The 20,028-nt window shown below is 48.1% G+C and overlaps 2 protein-coding genes across 2 annotated transcripts in view; both read left to right on the forward strand.

Moving 5' to 3' along the window:
• Positions 1 to 11,276, forward strand: part of LOC141171883 (uncharacterized) — a 35,725-nt gene extending 24,449 nt beyond the window's left edge. Inside the window, exons 3-8 of the mRNA XM_073655520.1 lie at positions 33 to 182; positions 312 to 491; positions 574 to 697; positions 781 to 878; positions 1,075 to 1,165; positions 9,959 to 11,276. Of these exons, the coding sequence (XP_073511621.1) occupies positions 33 to 182; positions 312 to 491; positions 574 to 697; positions 781 to 878; positions 1,075 to 1,165; positions 9,959 to 10,647 (1,332 nt within the window). The 3' untranslated portion in view covers positions 10,648 to 11,276. The remainder of the gene's footprint in view (positions 1 to 32; positions 183 to 311; positions 492 to 573; positions 698 to 780; positions 879 to 1,074; positions 1,166 to 9,958) is intronic.
• Positions 1 to 20,028, forward strand: part of LOC141171879 (uncharacterized) — a 307,194-nt gene that overhangs the window by 253,751 nt on the left and 33,415 nt on the right. The window lies entirely within an intron of this gene.

Genomic DNA, 20,028 nt, shown 5'->3' on the forward strand with positions numbered 1-20,028 from the left:
ATGTTACATCGGCTCATCTTCTGCTCATTCAGGTCTCTACAATATCGGATCCTCTCAGTGAAGATCGTCTATATAAGAAAACTTTCCTGATTTACCCATCAAAGATGGACATGGACAGAGACAAGATGGCAGAGAGGATATTACACCTCACCCTAGAGATCCTCTTCCGGCTTACTGGAGAGGTGAGAGATTCTGATGATGTCACATTACATCATTCTTATCTATGGGAATAACAGATGGACAGAACTGGAGAGGTGAGGACTCTGGAAATGTCTGTAGTGAGATTTATTAATGTGTCTCTCCATAACCAGGATTACACAGTAGTGAAGAAGACCTCTAGTGAGCTCTGTCAGGACCCTGCGTCTGAGGGGTGGGGAAGACCTCTGAGCCCAGTCACGGGGCCTCCACCTCACCCCCTGATACATGAGTACATCAATGACCAGAAGATCGTAGAACTCGCCTACAAGATGATTGAGCTGCTGACTGGAGAGGTGACACTGCTGGCAATGCTAGGACATTACAGTAACGCTATGGAGGGATCGGGGGGGATGACTGTATCATTGTATGTGTCAGGTTCCTATAAGGTGTCAGGATGTCGCTGTCTATTTCTCCATGGAGGAGTGGGAGTATTTAGAAGAACACAAAGATCTGTACAAGGACGCCATGATGGAGGTTCCCCAGCCCCTCACATCACCAGGTAATAGACAGGACTGAATACACACGGCCTATAATTATCTGTATGTAAAGAATGAATTCAGTCCCTGTATGTGTTTCCTCCAGATCTATCCAGTAAGAGGACAACACCAGAGAGATGTCCCCGTCCTCTTCTTCCACAGGACTGTAAACAAGAAGATCCCAATGTTCCTCAGGATCATCAGGTAGATGGAGAGAAGGTGTCATGAGATCTCCCCTATGATGTGTAGACGGCTGTAAAAGTCATGTCTTCAGTCTTGTTTTATCCACCATTATTATGTTTTATACTTGTGTAATGAGAACGGTGGAGATGACAGGATTAGAGCTGATCATAGATGTGACTTCTCCATCTGTCTGTGACTTTTATAATATTTGTTTCAGGGTGAAGATCTGACCCATATTAATACTACAGAGAAATATGTGAGGGGTGATGAGCGGTGTAAAGAGGAGATTCCTACATATGACTACCCAGGTGAGTAGTAACCACTAAATGTAGGGAAGTCACAGATTCTTCTCAGTCACCGGCTGTGGCTGCTTTATCGGTGGTGTAGTCCGGCCGTATCACAATCGTGTGATCACCATTTTGCCTCTAGACCACAACATTCTCCTTCATCCGAAAATATTCAATTTACTTTGTGTAATTGTAAAAGCCCTTTTCTATAGAACTTACAACCTGGAGGATCCACCTGCCCCCTGGGATTAGTAGACGCTGACCGTTACCTGCCCAGATCTGTAAACTACAAAGCCAAATGACAGCGTACGTAGAAAGTGCTGACAAGTGAGAAAATCACTTGAAGAAAAATATTCTGATGGGCCTGTAAGAGAAAGTGGAGGGTGATGATGCTGTTGGCTTCCTAGATCCCTGATATCTTATTGGATGAATCTACCTTCTCTCCCTTCTGTGCGGCTGAATGTTCTCATATGGTCCCTACAAGACCAGGTCCAGTCTTTCTGGCCAAACTTCACTTTTATGATCCACAATATTAAATGTGCAGTGAGGGCCAAGTGTGAATTTCTGTACAATAACAATGGAGTTTCCCTTTATCCTGACTTTTCAAACTATCTTCAAACAGGATCTTGATAAACTACATAAATAACATTACACCTGTGCCATGATATCTCTCTAAGCTGTGCGTGGCTGATGGCTGTAATATACATCTATTAACGCTTGCAGGAGATGTGGTGGCATGGCTCGAGCCCTGGTTTCATGTATTCACTCCACATCATAAATTCCATTATGTTTTCAATCCTAAAGAATTCAGATTACTGCACAATCTCTCCTGAAATGGGGGCACTAATGCAGTGCATTGTGAAAGTATTTGGCCCCCTTGAACTTTTCTACATTTTGCAACATTTCTGGCTTCAAACATAAAGATATAAAATTCCAATTTTTTGGGAAGAATCAACAACAAGTGGGGCACAATCGTGAAGTGGAACGAAATTTATTGGATATTTTAAACTTTTTTAAAAAAATAAAAAATGAAAAGTGGGGCATGCAATATTATTCGGCCCCTTTACTTTCAGTGCAGAAGTTCAATGAGGATCTCTGAAGGATCCAATGTTGTCCTAAATGACTGGTAATGATAACTAGAATCCACCTGTGTGTAATCAGGTCTCCGTATAAATGCACCTGCTCTGTGATAGGCTCAGGGGTCTACTTCAAGTGCAGAGAGCATCATGGAAACCAAGGAACACACCAGGCAGGTCCGAGATACTGTTGTGGCGAAGTTTAAAGCCGGATTTGGATACAAAAAGATTTTCCAAGCTTTAAATATCTCAAGGAGTACTGTGCAAGCGATCATATTGAAATGGAAGGAGTATCAGACCACTGCAAATCTACCAAGACCCTGCCGTCCCTCTAAACTTTCATCTCGAACAAGGAGAAGACTGATCAGTGATGCAGCCAAAAGGCCCATAATCACTCTGGATGAACTGCAGATATCTACAGCTGAGGTGGGAGAGTCTGTCCATAGGACAACAATCAGTCATACACTGCACAAATCTGGCCTTTATGGAAGAGTGGCAAGAAGAAAGCCATTTCTCAAAGATATCCATAAAAAGTCTCGTTTGAAGTTTGCCACAAGCCACCTGGGAGACACACCAAACATGTGGAATAAGGTGGTCGGTCAGATGAAACCAAAATCGATCTTTTTGGCCACAATGCAAAACGATATGTTTGGCGTAAAGGCAACACAGCTCATCACCTCAAAACACCATCCCCACTGTCAAACATGGTGGTGGCAGGATCATGGTTTGGTCCTGCTTTTCTTCAGCAGGGACAGGGAAGATGGTTAAAATTGATGGGAAGATGGACGGAGCCAAATACAGGATTATTCTGGAAGAAAACCTGTTGGACTCTGCAAAAGACCTGAGACTGGGACGGAGATTTATCTTCCAACAAGACAATGATCCCAAACATAAAGCAAAATCTACAATGGAATGGTTCAAAAATAAACGTATCCAGGTGTTAGAATGGCCAAGTCAAAGTCCAGACCTGAATCCAATCGAGAATCTGTGGAAAGAGCTGAAAACTGCTGTTCACAAACGCCCTCCGTCCAACCTCACTGAGCTCCAGCTGTTTTGCAAGGAAGAATGGGCAAGAATTTCAGCCTATCGATGTGCAAAACTGATAGAGACATACCCCAAGCAACTTGCAGCTGTAATTGCAGCCAGAGGTGGCGCTACAAAGTATTAACTCAAGGGGGCCGAATAATATTGCACGCCCCACTTTTCATTTTTTATTTTTTTTAAAAAGTTTAAAATATTCAATAAATTTCATTCCACTTCACGATTGTGTCCAATTTGTTGTTGATTCTTCCCAAAAAAAATAGAATTTTATATCTTTATGTTTGAAGCCAGAAATGTGGCAAAAAGTAGAAAAGTTCAAGGGGGCCAAATACTTTCACAATGCACTGTACTTTCTCTACTCTTCTGGTCAGGACTCATCATACCTCCAATGGTCCACCATAAATGAGTGCGACTCCTGTTTAGTGTTGGATTTCTCCCTTCATACATACGTTGTTGTTGGGGATGTTAAATGTTTATATATTCTTTCTTTTTTTTACAAGTTCATTCTGTATGATAGTCTGATTGTGGTGGGATCGGCCGGCCTCACTTATGTGAGTCTGTAACTCCATGGTAGTCTTTGAATGAAGGTCTCCATTGCTTCTTCCAAATGCCAGAGATCTAAAATTAAGACACTTCAGCTCTGCAGTATTGTAAAAAACATCACTTAAAATGTCCAATATTTCTTCTTGACACTTATCTAACAGAAAATATTGTCCCTTACGATAGTTTAGATTGCCAAGAGGCACCGAGCCCCATAGTCTAGTTACCCCAGACAGGTTTCATCACTAGTTACTCATTTCTCCTTCCCCCATGACGGCACCACGGAGAGAGGGGATCCGCCCTTCAAGGACAGGAAACCTACAGATAAAAGGGCGGTACCTCTCTCCCGCATCAGTTGGTTTCCTGTCCTTGACGGGATCCTACAGTTCCGGAGGAGGCATACCTGCGGGGTGCCAGAAGATGGACGTCGTGGGATGCCAGGCCTGGCCAGTCCAATCCCGGCAGCGGGGGTCCCCTGCCTCGGCTGGTGCGGTGTCCTGATGCGCCACCGCTGGGGTCAGTGGGCCTTTAGGGTGTGCGGAGGGGTGTCCAGACGAAGAGGACAGGGCCTGTCTGGGCCCGCCGAGGACTGTGCTGGACCCCCCTGATTGCGGCAGGTGGGAGCGCGGCGCTGCCTGGCGGCGTTCTTTTCAACTTCTGAGTCCCCCGCGCATGCGCGGGGCGCCCCCGGATCGCGTGGCGCCGCAATGCATGACTGGGTAGCTAGTCTGCGCAGACGTCCTCCCGCAGGTGCGGGAAAGGAGGGGGTGCCGGGTCACCACAGGCACTATGGGACGGACTCCCAGTGCCTTAAAAGACAGCGGAGGACGCCAGTAGCTCTGGCAAGCTGTCAGGAAAAAAAAAAAAAGGAAAAGAAAACTTAATTATATATATTTATAATATACGCTATATAGGAAAAAAAAAAAAAGAATGACCAGGAGCTGCCTGAGGAGCAAGAGCTGCATCCTCAGTCGCCACCACCACCGCCAGCCCAACGAAAGAAGAAGCCGGAAGAAACGGGGCACCAGGACCGTAACAGTGGAAGCGGGCGCTCCGGCAGATCGCAGCGCAGCAAGGACTCCACCTCAGCATCTTCCAGGAGGACTCCGTCTGCAAAGATGGCTCCACCTCCTGAACCGGTACCCGCTCTTCCTTCTGGTTGGTAAGTGAGCTTTGTGAAAGTCCATGTTGTAACTAGGGGCCCTCGCTCTCTCTCTTTTTGTCTCTTATAGGGAAAAAAGAGTACAAGGAAAACAAAAAATAGGACCTGTGCACTATGCACTGAAGCCTTGCCCACTACTTGGGATAAGAGACTCTGCAGCTCCTGCATTGAGCAAACTATATGCGAGGGAACCCCAAGATTTGCCTCTGAAATTGGAGACCTAATTAAATCGCAGGTTGAAAACACCATTAAATCCTTTCAGTGGGGGAAAAGGTTAAGGAAAACTAAAAACATATCCCCCAAGTCCGGCTCTAGCAGTTCTGAGCTTGGCGGAGATTCGGACATTTCCATCTCTTCCTCGTCTACAGATAGGGAAGCAGCTCCGTCCTCCTCTATCGAGGAAACAGCCTCATTAAGGCAGTCAGGTCTACCATGGGGTTAGCAGATCCCCGCCCCAAAAAATCTATCCAAGACGTAATGTTCAGCGGTCTAGAGCAAAAAAAGAGGAGATCTTTTCCAGTAAATTAACATGTTCACTCTCTGATTAAGAGAGAGTGGAAAAGACCGGAGAGGAAGGGCTTCCTTTTTCCTAAACGAAAGTACCCGTTTGAGGACCCTGCATGTTCCTTTTGGGAGAAAGCGCCAAAACTGGATGTCGCCAAAGCCTCAAAGAAATACTCCCTTCCATTTGAGGACATGGGCGTCTTAAAAGACCCCATGGATAAAAAGGCAGACACCTTCCTAAAGGGCTCCTGGGAAGCTGCTGGGGGGGGGTTAAAACCCGCGGTAGCTGCCACATGTATGTCCAGGTCATTAATGGTCTGGCTGGATCAGCTTGAAACACAACTGAGGCAGAAAACATCTAGAGGCACAATTCTTGAAACACTCCCGATAATGAAAGGGGCAGCGGCCTTCCTAGCTGACGCCTCGGTGGACTCCGTCAGATTAGGTGCTAGAGTGACGGGGCTCGCTAGCGCGGCTAGACGAGCCCTCTGGCTCAAATGTTGGCCAGGGGATCTACAGACTAAATCTAGATTGTGCTTCATCCCCTGTGAGGGCGAGTTTCTATTTGGGCCCGCTGTTTCCCGATTGTTTCCTGGCCGTCCTGGATTTAAAAGACGCTTATTATCACGTCCCGATACACAAAGACTACCAGAAGTTCCTCAGGGAAGCAGTTCCTATGGGTGGAGTGGTCAAACAATATCAATATTCGGCCCTCCCATTCGGCATCGCCATAGCCCCAAGGGTTTTCACCAAAGTTGTTGCAGAAGTGATGGCTCATCTAAGGGAACAGAACACCCTAGTCGTCCCATACCTAGACGACTTCCTGGTAATAGGCAGCTCCTTCCTAGACTGCAAATCCCATCTGGAAAAGGTCATGGATTCCTTGACTCGCTTAGGATGGCTTTTGAATCTGGAAAAGTCCAAAACAGAACCATGCCAGATACAGGAATACCTAGGCATCGTGCTGGATTTAAAAAGACAGGAGTGTCGTCTCCCCTCAGGGAAAATTCACAAAATCATAGGCCAGATATCATGGGCAAAGTCCCACCCGTCTATGTCCCTTCGGAAAGCCATGTCCCTTCTAGGCTCCCTGACCGCATGTTTCCCGGCCTTCCAATGGGCTCAAATACATACCCTTCAGTGGGAAATCCTAGAGGCAGAAAAAGCCCTAAAAGGGCTTTTAGAAGGGCAGTTAACGCTATCTGCAGAAGCCACACTTTCCCTAGAGTGGTGGGGGAACATACACAATCTATCCCGGGGGATTCCTTGGACAATCCCGACACCGCAAGTCCTGACCACAGATGCAAGTCCCGGGGGCTTGGGGGCTCACCTCAACAACCTTGTAGCTCAGGGGGTCTGAACAGAACGCCTAAAGCTGGTGTCCTCAAACATGAAGGAGCTCCTAGCAGTAGAGCGGGCACTCTGGGAGTTCATGCACACACTACAAGGACACCTCATGAGGGTCTTTTCAGACAACTGAGTAGTAGTGGCGTACCTGAACCACCAGGGGGGTACACGGTCCCATTCCCTAATGCAGGCGACAGAGGTCATCTTTCGCTAAGCCGAGAGGAACTTGCAATCCCTATCAGCCCTACACATAAAAGGGATAGAAAATCGCACCGCAGACTTTCTGAGTTGGACACAGCTAAAGCAGGGCGAGTGGGAGTTAAAAGTCAGTTTTTCGGCAGATTGTACAAATGTGGGGTCATCCCTCCATAGATCTGTTCACCAACAATCGGAACAAGAAAACACACTCTTTTTGCCCCATAGACCCCAAAGGGAACCCCGTAGCCATGGATGCCTTCATGATCCCGTGAAGTTACCCGCTAGCTTACGCTTTTCCTCCGACCGCTCTGATTCCAGCTGTTCTGAGGAAAATCAGGGAAGAGAAAGCGAGGGTAATTTTTATAGGCCCCTTTTGGCCAAAGAGGGTGTGGTTTTCGTGGCTGAGGAGGTTATCAATCTCCGACCCATGGGTTCTTCCGGAGCTTCCGGACCTTCTTTCTCAGGGTCCGGTTCTCCATTCTCGGGCTTCAAGCTTACACTTGACAGCCTGGAATTTGAGATGGCTCTTCTGAAGAACAAAGGTTTGTCCCCAAATCTTACCACACTACTTCAAAGTAGAAAACCAGTGACCACCAAACTGTACAGGAAAACCTGGAAGAAATTCCTTTCAGTCTCAGGTTCCCGGTTGGGTGGGGAGGTTCCATTAACAGCTATCCTGGAATTTTTAGAGGGGTTTGGAGCAGGGCCTGGCCACAAGTACTTTAAAAGTTCAAGTTGCGGCCCTGGGAGCGCTCTACAATTTTGATCTAGCTAGGGATAGATGGGTATCTAGGTTTACTAAAGCATCAGCTAGATCCTGACCCATCCCATCCCGAAATACTACACCCTGGGATTTAAACTTGGTCCTTTCAGCTTTAACGGGGGCCCCTTTTGAACCTCTGTCGGAAGCATTCTTAAAAATTCTGTCCCTCAAAACAGCACTCTTGGTAGCTCTCACATCCGCACGTAGGGTTAGTGATATTCAGGCCCTATCGGCAGGCCCCCCCTTCACACAAATCTTGGAGGATAGGGTTACTCTGAAAACCGACCCTGCCTATCTACCAAAAGTGGTGTCAAGATTTCACAGGTCCCAGGAAATCACCCTCCCTTCTTTCTGCCCTAACCCTAGGAACACGAAAGAGAGGGTCTTGCATACACTAGACGTCAGAAGGTGCCTAATCCGGTACTTAGAAGTGACACGAGTGTAGGGAGGATAGTTCTCTTTGCGTGCTTTCAGGGCCCTCGTAAGGGGATGAAAGCTTCTAAGGGCACGCTGGCCAGATGGATAAGGGAGGCCATCACACTATCGTACTCCTCACGTGGGGAAGCTGCCCTGCAGAAACTGAAGGCCCACTCAACAAGAGCGGTGGCAGCCTCCTGGGCGGAGAAAGCCAGTGCTACGATAGAGCAGATATGTAGAGCGGCAACCTGGTCTTCCCCCTCAACCTGGTCCCCCCCTAATGAGTCACTTCTCTGTAATTCTCTCCGTGGTGCCGTCATGGGGGAAGGAGAAAGACGTAGTTACTTACCGGTAACGGGATTTCTCAGAGCCCATGACGGCACCCGTACATTCCCTCCCTTCACTTGTGGGTGTGCACACTTATTAGTTACTTTTTGTAGCCACGTGGTGTGTGACGAGTTCTTAAATTGTAAAATTTTTGTGTTACTAACCTGGTGGTCCTCTCATGGTCTGTAAACAACTGATGCGGGAGAGAGGCACCGCCCTTTTATCTGTAGGTTTCCTGTCCTTGAAGGGCGGATCCCCTCTCTCCGTGGTCCATCATGGGCTCTGAGAAATCCCGTTACCGGTAAGTAACTACATCTTTTTCTCTGATGGAGACTGTTCAGTTTGATCATTTCAGTAGATGTTTTATTGTCTATAGTCAGTTTTTGACTTCAGTAATCCTCTGATTTAACCCCTTCCTGCAGACAGTTTTATGTTCCTAATCAGGCCCCATTTTTCAAATTTGACGTGTGTCACTTTATGTTGTGATATTTTTTGTGAAGTATTCCAAAATTAATAGGAAACAAATGGACCTTACAAATTATTTTCAACTTCTCCTGAATCTGACAATCCCCTGTATACGGTTGTACACTACTGTCTGGGCACATGGCAGGGTAAGAAGGGAAGGAGCGCCATTTAGCTATTTGAATGCAGATCTTGCTGGAGTAGTTTGCAGACACAATGTATTGGGGGCACTGTTCATGGTCTACTGGCAGCTCAAAAGATGGCCACCGCAAACAGGCTTGTCACTATCTACCCTGTTTACAGATTTCACAAATTACTTTGCTCATCACCCTTTAACCCCTCTACATGGATCTGGACTTACACAGAGACCCCTAGGCTTGGGCCACGGTGTTACCTGCTGTTCTGTGGAGTGAGATGGGAAGAATAGTCAGGTAGCCGGGTCACAACCAGGAGGGCAGAGAATGTACAAAATCAGAAGATACAAGAGTAGTCAGTAAACGGGCCGAGGTCACAACAGGAACCAAATACACAAGCCGTGAGCTGAGCACAGAGGACTGAACCAGAGGACAACAAGGCTGGATCTGGCAGCTTCCGGCAATATGCTTCCAGCTTTAGTAGGGTGCGGTGCTTTCCAAATGGCTGAAGTAGGGAGCAGATTACTCCAGCTGGACAGCACACACACCCATACCGCCAGACTGGATGGTACTACTGGTCCCAGGCTACCTAATCTTAGTGGCTGGACAGAGCCTACGCCTTTTACTCTATATTGGGGAGGCAGAATGAACAAACAGTTGAACACCACGCTCCACTGGTTCATCCTATGAGGTTTTCTATTAGATGGTCATTGTCCTGGTGAATAAGTGAATTTTTTTTATATAACCTGCCTTTATTTACAGACAGTTTAAGTAGAAATGTTCAAAAATATAAAATTCAAGGATTTTTTATTAAAAAATAATAATTAGTTTTATTCTTGGCAGATATCTGTACCCGGAGATCAGAGGGACAGCTGACATCTTCAATTTCTAAATCAGATGATCTTCAGATCCCACAGGATACAATTGAAGTGAATGCCATTACTCCAGATTTACCATCATCCCTTCACAGCAAAGATCAATCATCTGATCCTATGAAACAGGTCCTGTCTTCTGATTCATTACCGACTACTAAGGAAAGTCAAAGTCACAAAATAAGCATTAAAAAACGAACTACTAATGCAAAGAAACCATTTTCACATTCAGAATATGGAAATAGTTTTCCTCTGAAAAAGTCTTTTCTTAAACATCAAAAAATTCACACAGTGAAGAATAGATTTTCTTGCTCCAAGTGTCAGAGATGTTTTAATCGGAAATCAAATCTTGATAGGCATGAGATAACTCACACAGGAGAGAAACCATTTTCATGTTCAGATTGTGGGAAATGTTTTGCAAAGAAATCAACTCTTATCACACATCAGAGAACTCACACAGGGGACAAGCCTTTTCCTTGTTCAGAATGTGGAAAATGTTTTACAGAGAAATCAATTCTTATCAACCATCAGAGAACTCATACAGGAGACAAGCCATTTTCATGTTCAGAATGTGGGAAATGTTTTACAGACAAATCAACTCTTATCAAACATCAGAGAACTCACACAGGGGAGAAGCATTTTCCATGTTCAGAATATTGAAAATGTTTTAACCAGAACGCGCATCTTGATAACCACCGGAGAACCCACACAGGGGAGAATGCTGCAACTACACACAACTAGTCTCTGTACAGACAAGAAAGGCCCTAGCTGCACAACTAAAAACGCCACCACAGACCTAACTCCCTAATAAGCCGTTGAGGAGTTTCTCATACCTCCGGAGGAACCAGAGGGGAGGCTGCAACACACTGTCAACAAGGGGAAAGTAAAGTATGAAGAGCCATGACCTAGGATGCAAACCCAGCTTTCTGACACTAGGCACTGTATGGGTTGTAAATTTATTGATTATGCTGCGCACCTTGGACAAAGGAACATGCGGATCCCTAAAGATGGACTTATAACCTTGAAATTGTTGATATTTTTCAACAATTTTGGTTCTCAAGTCCTCAGACAGTTCTCTTCTCCTTTTTCTGTTTTCTCCATGCTTAGTGTGGCACACATATGCACACAATGCAAAGATTGAATCAACTTCTCCCTTTTTTATCTAGTTTTAGTTGTGATTTTCATATTGCCCACACCTGTTACTTGCCACAATTGCGTTTGAACAAGCTTCACATGCTTGAAACAAAGTTATTTACCCACAATTTTGGCAAGGTGCCAACAATTTTATCCGGCCTATTTTCTGTGAAATTATGTTCAATTTGCCTTATTTTCTCAGTTTTCTTGTGTTATTCCAATACACGCAATGGAAATAAACGTGTATAACAAAACATGTAATTGCGATAATTTTCTGGGAGAATTACTTCATTTTCTGGAACAATTTCAAGCCAACACTTTTCACCATGACTTGTTTTTGTTGCCTTTTTAATTTGTTGCAGCTTTTCATCCTCTACGTGTTCAGCTATATTAGGAGGCTTGCAGCAAACTCCAATTAGCAGCTTTCCATTATTGCCTTGTCCATGTACATTTACCCAGACTGATTCTACATCAGGAATGTAAAACTCACAACATGAAAACTTTGACAAAGTCGTGGGCCAACCAGTATACAGTATAATGGGCCCCACATCCTCCTCCATACATAAGAAACAAGGAAAAAACTTCAAGTCAGAGTCCCATATAATAGTGAAAAAATTACAAAATGTTATTAATTATAATTTATACAGGAAAAAAATATGAATGACAGAGACAGTTAATAGTAAAACAATGGAGGAGACTAATGAGGAGCATGAGACAAATTAACATGATTCTTTTCTGATGTAAATACATAATTGGGATGCCAAAAAATAAGAATATATTGTTAAAATGCAGTGAAGCATTCAATAAAAGTGCAGGTGCTTGTGAGGTAGGTCAGAAGTAGTTGCTATATAAGAGGTTAGTCATACCGCTGTCTATATATAGGTACTAATATAGATAGCTCATACCAGGGACAGCAGATCTTTATAAGTGGTATCACTGCCCTGACCTCTTAGGCTAAAGGGTAAAAGTATATCCTAATACATATTAAAGCCTAGAAAATGCACCTAAGTAGGAAAAAAGATTAAAGAACGGCAGCAAAAAGAGTGTAGCATGAACCCTATAGAATACTTACAGCCAGTGGATGTGAACACGCTCCTCAATTGCGCTCACCCTGATGCGCGTTTCGGCACGGCTGCCTTCATCAAGAGGTGGGGTCAATGAAGGTGGGTAGGGTTTAAAAAGGACCCTTGAGCCAATAGAAAAGGGGGTGTGTAGTCTCTCGGCCAATGGGTGTGGGGAGGGCGTGGCATGACACATGGCAATCACTGCTACACCGCAGCATCCATGGCAAACGCGTCATATGATCCATCATGCAGCAAGCACATGGGGAACCACGTGACCGCATGTCATGGAGCATAGATTAATACGGCCAGCGAGGACACCACAGAGAACAGTGAAGCATGAAGTATAACACGATTATATGAGATCATAGTATAAATGCATAATAAGATATAAGAAAATATCTCTCAAAATATCGATCTATAAATGCGAAATATATATAAATTATATTCTATTATATATATAAAATATATAGAAATTATTAACTACTACCCAACCATACTACACTGCTCAAAAAAATAAAGGGAACACTTAACAGAATATAACTCCAAGTAAATCAAACTTCTGTGAAATAAAACTGTCCACTTAGGAAGCAACACTGATTGACAATCAATTTCACATGCTGTTGTGCAAATGGAATAGACAATAGATGGAAATTATTGGCAATTATCAAGACACCCTCAATAAAGGAGTGGTTCTGCAGGTGGGGACCACAGACCACATCTCAGTACCAATGCTTTCTGGCTGATATTTTTGTCACTTTTGAATGTTGGCTGTGCTTTTACACTCGTAGTAGCATGAGACGGACTCTGCAACCCACAGAAGTTGCTCAGGTAGTGCAGCTCATCCAGGATGGCACATCAATGCGAGTTGTGACAAGAAGGTTTGCTGTGTCTGTCAGCGTAGTGTCCAGAGGCTGGAGGCGCTATCAGGAGACAGACAAGTACACCAGGAGACGTGGAGGGGGCCGTAGAAAGGCAACAACCCAGCAGCAGAACCGCTACCTCCGTCTTTGTGCAAGGAGGAACAGGAAGAGCACTACCAGAGCCCTGCAAAATGACCTCCAGCAGGCCACAAATGTGCATGTGTCTGCACAAACGGTTAGAAACCGACTCCATGAGGGTGGTATGAGGGCCCGACGTCCACAGATGGGGGTTGTGCTCACAGCCCAAGACCGTGCAGGACACTGTGCTCTTCACGGATGAAAGCAGGTTCACACTGAGCACATGTGACAGACGTGACAGAGTCTGGAGACGCCGTGGAGAGCGATCTGCTGTCTGCAGCATCCTTCAGCATGACCGGCTTGGCAGTGGGTCAGTAATGGTGTGGGGTGGCATTTCTTTGGAGGGCCGCACAGCCCTCCATGTGCTCGCCAGAGGTAGCCTGACTGCCATTAGGTACCGAGATGAGATCCTCAGACCCCTTGTGAGACCATATGCTAGTGCGGTTGGCTCTGGGTTCCTCCTAATACAAGACAATGCCAGACCTCATGTGGCTGGAGTGTGTCAGCAGTTTCTGTAAGATGAAGGCATTGAAGCTATGGACTGGCCCACCCGTTCCCCAGACCTGAATCCGATTGAGCACATCTGGGACATCATGTGTCGCTCCATCCACCAACGTTGCACCACAGACTGTCCAGGAGTTGGCGGATGCTTTAGTCCAGGTCTGGGAGGAGATCCCACAGGAGACCATCCGCAACCTCATCAGGAGCATGCGCAGGCGTTGTAGGGAGGCCATACAGGCACTTGGAGGCCACACACAATACTGAGCCTCATTGTGACTTGTTTTAAGGACATTACATCAAAGTTGGATCAGCCTGTAGTGCGTTTTTCCACTTTAATTTTGGGGGTGACTCCAAATCCAGGCCTCCATTGGTTAATAAAGACATACTGATAGGGAATTTAGATTGTGAGCCCCGATGGGGACAGCGACGATAATGTATGTAAAGCGCTGCGGAATATGTTAGCGCTATATAAAAATAAAGATTATTATTATCATTAATAAATGTGATTTCCATTGATGATTTTTGTGTGATTTTGTTGTCAGCACATTCAGCTTTCTACAGAACAAAGTATTCAGTGAGAAGATTTCATTCATTCAGATCTAGGATGTGTTGAGTGCTCCCTTTGTTTTTCTGAGCAGTGTGTGTGTGTGTGTGTGTGTGTGTGTGTGTGTGTGTGTGTGTATGTATATATATATATATATATATATATATATATATGTATATACTGTATATATATATATTGTAACGGGTCTGGGAGGCGGAACCTCAGAGCTACTATACAAGGGGGCGGTCCTTGTAAGGGAGCGGGTGGCAACCAGGGAAGACGGGTTGGAAGACTCAGCAGGTGAACGGGACAGTCTCTGAGGGAACGGGCTGGAGGTCACGGCAAGTGACCGAGGCAGTCTCTGGGTGAACGGGCTGGTGGTCACGGCAAGTGACCGGGGCAGTCTCTAGGTGAACGGGCTGGTGGTCACAGCACGTGACGGCGGAGCCTCCTGGTAGGCTAGCAGACAGGTAGCAGATGAGCGCTCCCAGGTGAGCGGGCAGGAGTCACTGGACAGGCAGATGGTCACAGCACGTGACGGCGGAGCCTCCAGGTAGGCTAGCAGACAGGTAGCAGATGAGCGCTCCCAGGTGAGCGGGCAGGAGTCACTGGACAGGCAGGTGGTCACAGCACGTGACGGCGGAGCCTCCTGGTAGGCTAGCAGGCAGGTAGCAGATATGCGCTCCCAGGTGAGCGGCAAGCTGGTCCATAGACAGACTGACAGGAGTTAAAAGGCAGACCGTCGGACCTCAGGCAAGCAGGCAGGTAGCTGAAGTGCGCTCCCAGGTGAGCGGGCAGGCTGGTCCTTAGACAGACTGACAGGATTAGTAAGGCAGACCGTCGGACCACAGGCTAGCGGGCAGGTAACAAGTAATCAGGCAAGAATCTGGCAGGTAACTGGCAGGAAACTGGCAACGGGACCTGAGGGCTGAAGCACAGGTGAGACACAGGTGCAAACAACATTGCTCGGGCACCTCCATTTTGGAGGAGGTGCCTTATATATGGTCAAGTCCTCCGGCCATTGGCCGGGGACTCCTTAGGACGGCGCGCGCGGCCCCTTTAAGAGGGAGGGAGAGCGCGCGCGCCCTAAGCACAGTGGCCGGGAAGGAGCGCGCGCTGCCAGCAGAGCGGGAGGAGGACGCCGAGCACGGAGCAGAGAGGTGAGGGGAACAGCGTCCCTGCCTAGCAGAGGGCAGGGACGCCGGCGCTACAGTACCCCCCCCTTTAGGCCCCCCCTTTTTTAGGCCAGACAAAAATTTAGCTAGGATGAGAGGGGCATGGATGTTCTCCCGGGGCTCCCACGTTCTCTCCTCAGGACCAAACCCCTTCCAATCTACTAGAAAAAAGGTCTTTCCTCTTACCCTTTTGGTGGCAAGAATGTTCTCTACCTCAAACTCGTCCTCAGCAGAAACCGGAGCAGGAGGCGTACCTGTAGACTTGGAAAAAGAGTTAAGAACCACAGGTTTGAGGAGAGATACATGGAAAGAGTTAGGGATCCGTAAGTTGGCCGGGAGTTTCAATTTATAGGCCACCGGGTTGATCTGACTGATGACCTCCAGAGGACCGATGAACCGAGGCCCTAACTTGTAAGAAGGTATCTTGAGTCGGACATATTTAGATGAGAGCCAGACTTTATCTCCAGGACGAAATTGTGGAGGATCCAGGCGTTTTTTGTCAGCGTGTCTTTTCATCCGTTCGGACGACTGAAGGAGTGCGGATCGGGTACTCTCCCAAATGGAGGAAAATTTGCTAACGAGAGATTCCGCAGCCGGGTTGTCCACAGAGGTGGAGACAGGAAAAGGAATCCGAGGGTGCTGACCGAAGACTACAAAAAACGGGGATTTGGAGGAGGATTCGCTCTGGTGATTATTATAAGAGAACTCGGCCCATGGTAGGAGATCCACCCAGTCAGAATGATGGGCATTAACGAAGTGCCGGAGGTAACTGGTCAGGTTCTGATTGATCCGCTCCACTTGACCATTGGACTGTGGGTGGTAAGCTGAAGAGAAGTCCAGGGTGACGTCTAGCAGTTTACAAGTGGCTCTCCAGAAACGTGAGGTGAACTGTACCCCACGATCCGACACGATGTGGAGGGGCAGGCCATGAAGACGGAAGATATGGCGGATAAAGTCTTTAGCCTGCTCGGGTGCAGACGGGAGGCCTGGCAGAGGAATAAAGTGAGCCATCTTGGAAAAGCGGTCAGCGACCACCCAAATGACCGTACAACCGGCAGAGACTGGGAGATCAGTTATAAAGTCCATAGCAATATGCTGCCAGGGGGCAGCAGGCACAGGAAGCGGAAGGAGGCGACCGGCTGGCAGGTGTCTCGGGACTTTGTTGCGGGCGCAGGACACACAGACAGAAACAAAGTCTATTACGTCCTTGTGCAGGGTAGGCCACCAGTAGTGCCGGGCAATAAGCTGGAGGGTCTTCTTCTGACCGGCGTGGCCAGCTAGTTTAGACGAATGACCCCAGTGTAGGATCTTCTCCCGATCAGGTACTGAAACAAACGTCTTACCGGGAGGGAGACGATTTAGACTCACGGGAGCCACTTGCATTACTCTGGCGGGATCAATGATATGTTTAGGTTCTTCCTCGAGATCGGACACCAGAAAGGATCGGGACAAGGCGTCTGCTTTGACGTTTTTGTCAGCCGGGCGAAAATGAAGAACAAAATCAAAGCGAGCAAAAAACAAGGACCACCGGGCTTGGCGCGGGTTAAGTCTCTGGGCATGCTGGAGGTAAGCCAAGTTCTTGTGGTCAGTGTAAATTATTACCGGGTGAAGAGCCCCCTCGAGCAGGTAACGCCACTCCTCCAATGCCAGTTTGATGGCCAATAACTCTCGGTCTCCTATGGAATAATTGCGCTCAGAAGAGGAGAAGAGTTTGGAGAAGAAGCCACAAGTTACCATTCTCCCGGAAGATGATTTTTGAGTAAGTACCGCTCCGGCTCCAGAGGAGGAGGCGTCAACTTCCAGGAAGAACTGCTTGTTGCCGTCCGGGCGATGCAGCACCGGGGCGGAAGAGAAGGCCTGTTTTAGGGAAAGAAAGGCCTCCTCTGCTTCGGGCGGCCACTCTTTGGGATTAGTACCCTTACGGGTGAGCGCGGAAATTGGGGCAGTCCGGGAAGAGAAGTGCGGGATGAAGAGGCGGTAATAGTTGGCGAAGCCCAGGAACCGTTGAATAGCCTTCAACCCCTCTGGTCGGGGCCATTTCTCGATGGCAGACAGTTTCTCAGGATCCATTTGTAGGCCGGTCTGAGAGATAATGTAGCCCAGAAACGGAAGCGAGGTCTGCTCAAAGAGGCACTTCTCATATTTAGCGTAGAGATGGTTCTGCCTGAGCCTGAGCAGGACCTGACGAACATCCCTCCGGTGAGTCTGGAGATCCGGAGAGAAGACCAAGATGTCGTCCAGGTACACCACTATGCAGGAGTAGAGAAGGTCCCGGAAGATGTCATTGACCAACTCTTGAAAGACGGCAGGAGCGTTACAGAGGCCAAAGGGCATTACCAGATATTCATAGTGACCGTCCCGGGTGTTGAATGCCGTCTTCCATTCATCCCCCTGACGAATACGAACCAGGTTGTACGCCCCACGGAGGTCCAGTTTGGTGAAGATTCTAGCCCCCCTCAGACGATCAAATAACTCCGGAATGAGCGGAAGGGGGTACTTATTCTTCACCGTGATCTGGTTAAGGCCTCTATAGTCTATACAGGGACGGAGAGAGCCGTCCTTCTTTTTGACGAAAAAGAAGCCTGCTCCCGCCGGGGAGGTAGATTTCCGGATGAATCCCCTGGCCAGATTCTCCTCAATATATTCGGACATCGACCGAGTCTCAGCAGCGGATAATGGATAAATACGCCCACGGGGAGGAGAAGTACCAGGTAACAGGTCGATAGGGCAGTCGTATGGTCTATGAGGGGGTAGTGGCTCTGCCTCCTTTTTATTAAAGACATCAGCATAAGACCAATAAGGAATCGGAAGTCCAGGTAGATTAGCTGGGGTAGGAGAAGGACGGACGGGATGAACGGGAACCAGACAGGTCTTATGGCAGCCCTGTCCCCAGCGAAGGACTTCTCCGGTCTGCCAGTCAAGAACGGGTGCATGTTTCTGGAGCCAAGGTAGGCCTAGCAAGAGGGCGTGAGAGAGTCCAGGCAGAACATGAAAGGAGATACTCTCAGAATGCAGCATTCCCACCTGCAGAGTAATGGATTCGGTGATGAGTTGGATGGGGCGTGGTAAGAGACCCCCATCCACGGCAGCAACAGACAAGGGTACAACCAGAGGTTTGGTGGGGATGCGGTATTTCTCTACCAGGGACTGTGAAATAAGATTCCCGGCTGCTCCAGAGTCCAGTTGGGCTAGTTCGAAAGAACGGTTCTCCCCGTAGACGATAGAAACTGACAACAGCAGGGATGGAGAGGATTTATTCTTGTCTAGGTGGACCTCTCTGAGCGAACCTAGACACAGGCGTTTCCCGACCTCTCCGGGCAGGCACGGATCCGGTGCTCCTTACTGCCACAGTAGAAGCAGGTCCCCTCGGCACGGCGTAAGTCCTGACGGGTCTTGACCATCTTGGTCTGGTCGACCTGCATAGGCTCAGGAGGGTGTACCTGGTTAAAGACAGAAGGAGTGACGGGTTTCTGAAAAGTAGGAGCTAGACGTGGTAACCTCCTCTCACGGGTGACCTCTCTGGCACGCTCCTGGAACCGTAGGTCAATCCGGGTGGCAAGAGTTATTAAGTCATCGAGAGTGGTAGGAATGTCCCGACCGGCAAGTTCATCTTTAATACGGCCGGACAGACCCTCCCAGAAGACGGAAACCAGAGCGTCGTTATCCCAGGCCAGCTCCGAGGCAAGGGTACGGAACCGTATGGCATATTGGCCCACGGTGAGACTTTCCTGACGGAGGCGTAGCAACGATGATGCAGATGAGGTCTTCCGTCCGGGTTCGTCGAAGACTTTCCGGAAAGCCGTGAGAAAAGCAGGCAAGTTGGACACCAGGGGGTCTCCTCTCTCCCATAGAGGATTTAGCCAGGCCAGGGCCTCCCCGGTGAGATGGGACATGATGAAGGCAATTTTGGCCCGGTCGGAGTTAAACTGGTGGGACAAAAGTTCAAAGTGCAGGGTGCACTGATTTATGAAGCCCCGAGCCTGAACGGAGTCGCCTCCGAAGCGAGGAGGTGCAGAAAGCCGGGGTCCGGGGTAGGATACCATGGTATTAGTGGGCAGCGGAGCTGCCGGATTGCAAGATATGGCACTGGCGGAGGTTGTTGGTGGATCAGACAGAGTGTTCAGGCGAGTATTGACATTCCGCAGGTGACCCAGGATGGACTCCTGTTGGGACCTCTGACGGGACAGTTCAAGACAGAGGTCCGAGAGCGAGGGAGCTTGGGTGCCACCGGGTTCCATGGCCCGAGCAAACTGTAACGGGTCTGGGAGGCGGAACCTCAGAGCTACTATACAAGGGGGCGGTCCTTGTAAGGGAGCGGGTGGCAACCAGGGAAGACGGGTTGGAAGACTCAGCAGGTGAACGGGACAGTCTCTGAGTGAACGGGACAGTCTCTGAGGGAACGGGCTGGAGGTCACGGCAAGTGACCGAGGCAGTCTTTGGGTGAACGGGCTGGTGGTCACGGCAAGTGACCGGGGCAGTCTCTAGGTGAACGGGCTGGTGGTCACAGCACGTGACGGCGGAGCCTCCTGGTAGGCTAGCAGACAGGTAGCAGATGAGCGCTCCCAGGTGAGCGGGCAGGAGTCACTGGACAGGCAGATGGTCACAGCACGTGACGGCGGAGCCTC

This window comes from Phyllobates terribilis, unplaced genomic scaffold (genome assembly GCF_046119375.1).
Source record: "Phyllobates terribilis strain yellow unplaced genomic scaffold, ASM4611937v1 Scaffold_12__6_contigs__length_324123572, whole genome shotgun sequence".
In the NCBI taxonomy this organism is placed as follows: Eukaryota; Metazoa; Chordata; class Amphibia; order Anura; family Dendrobatidae; genus Phyllobates; species Phyllobates terribilis.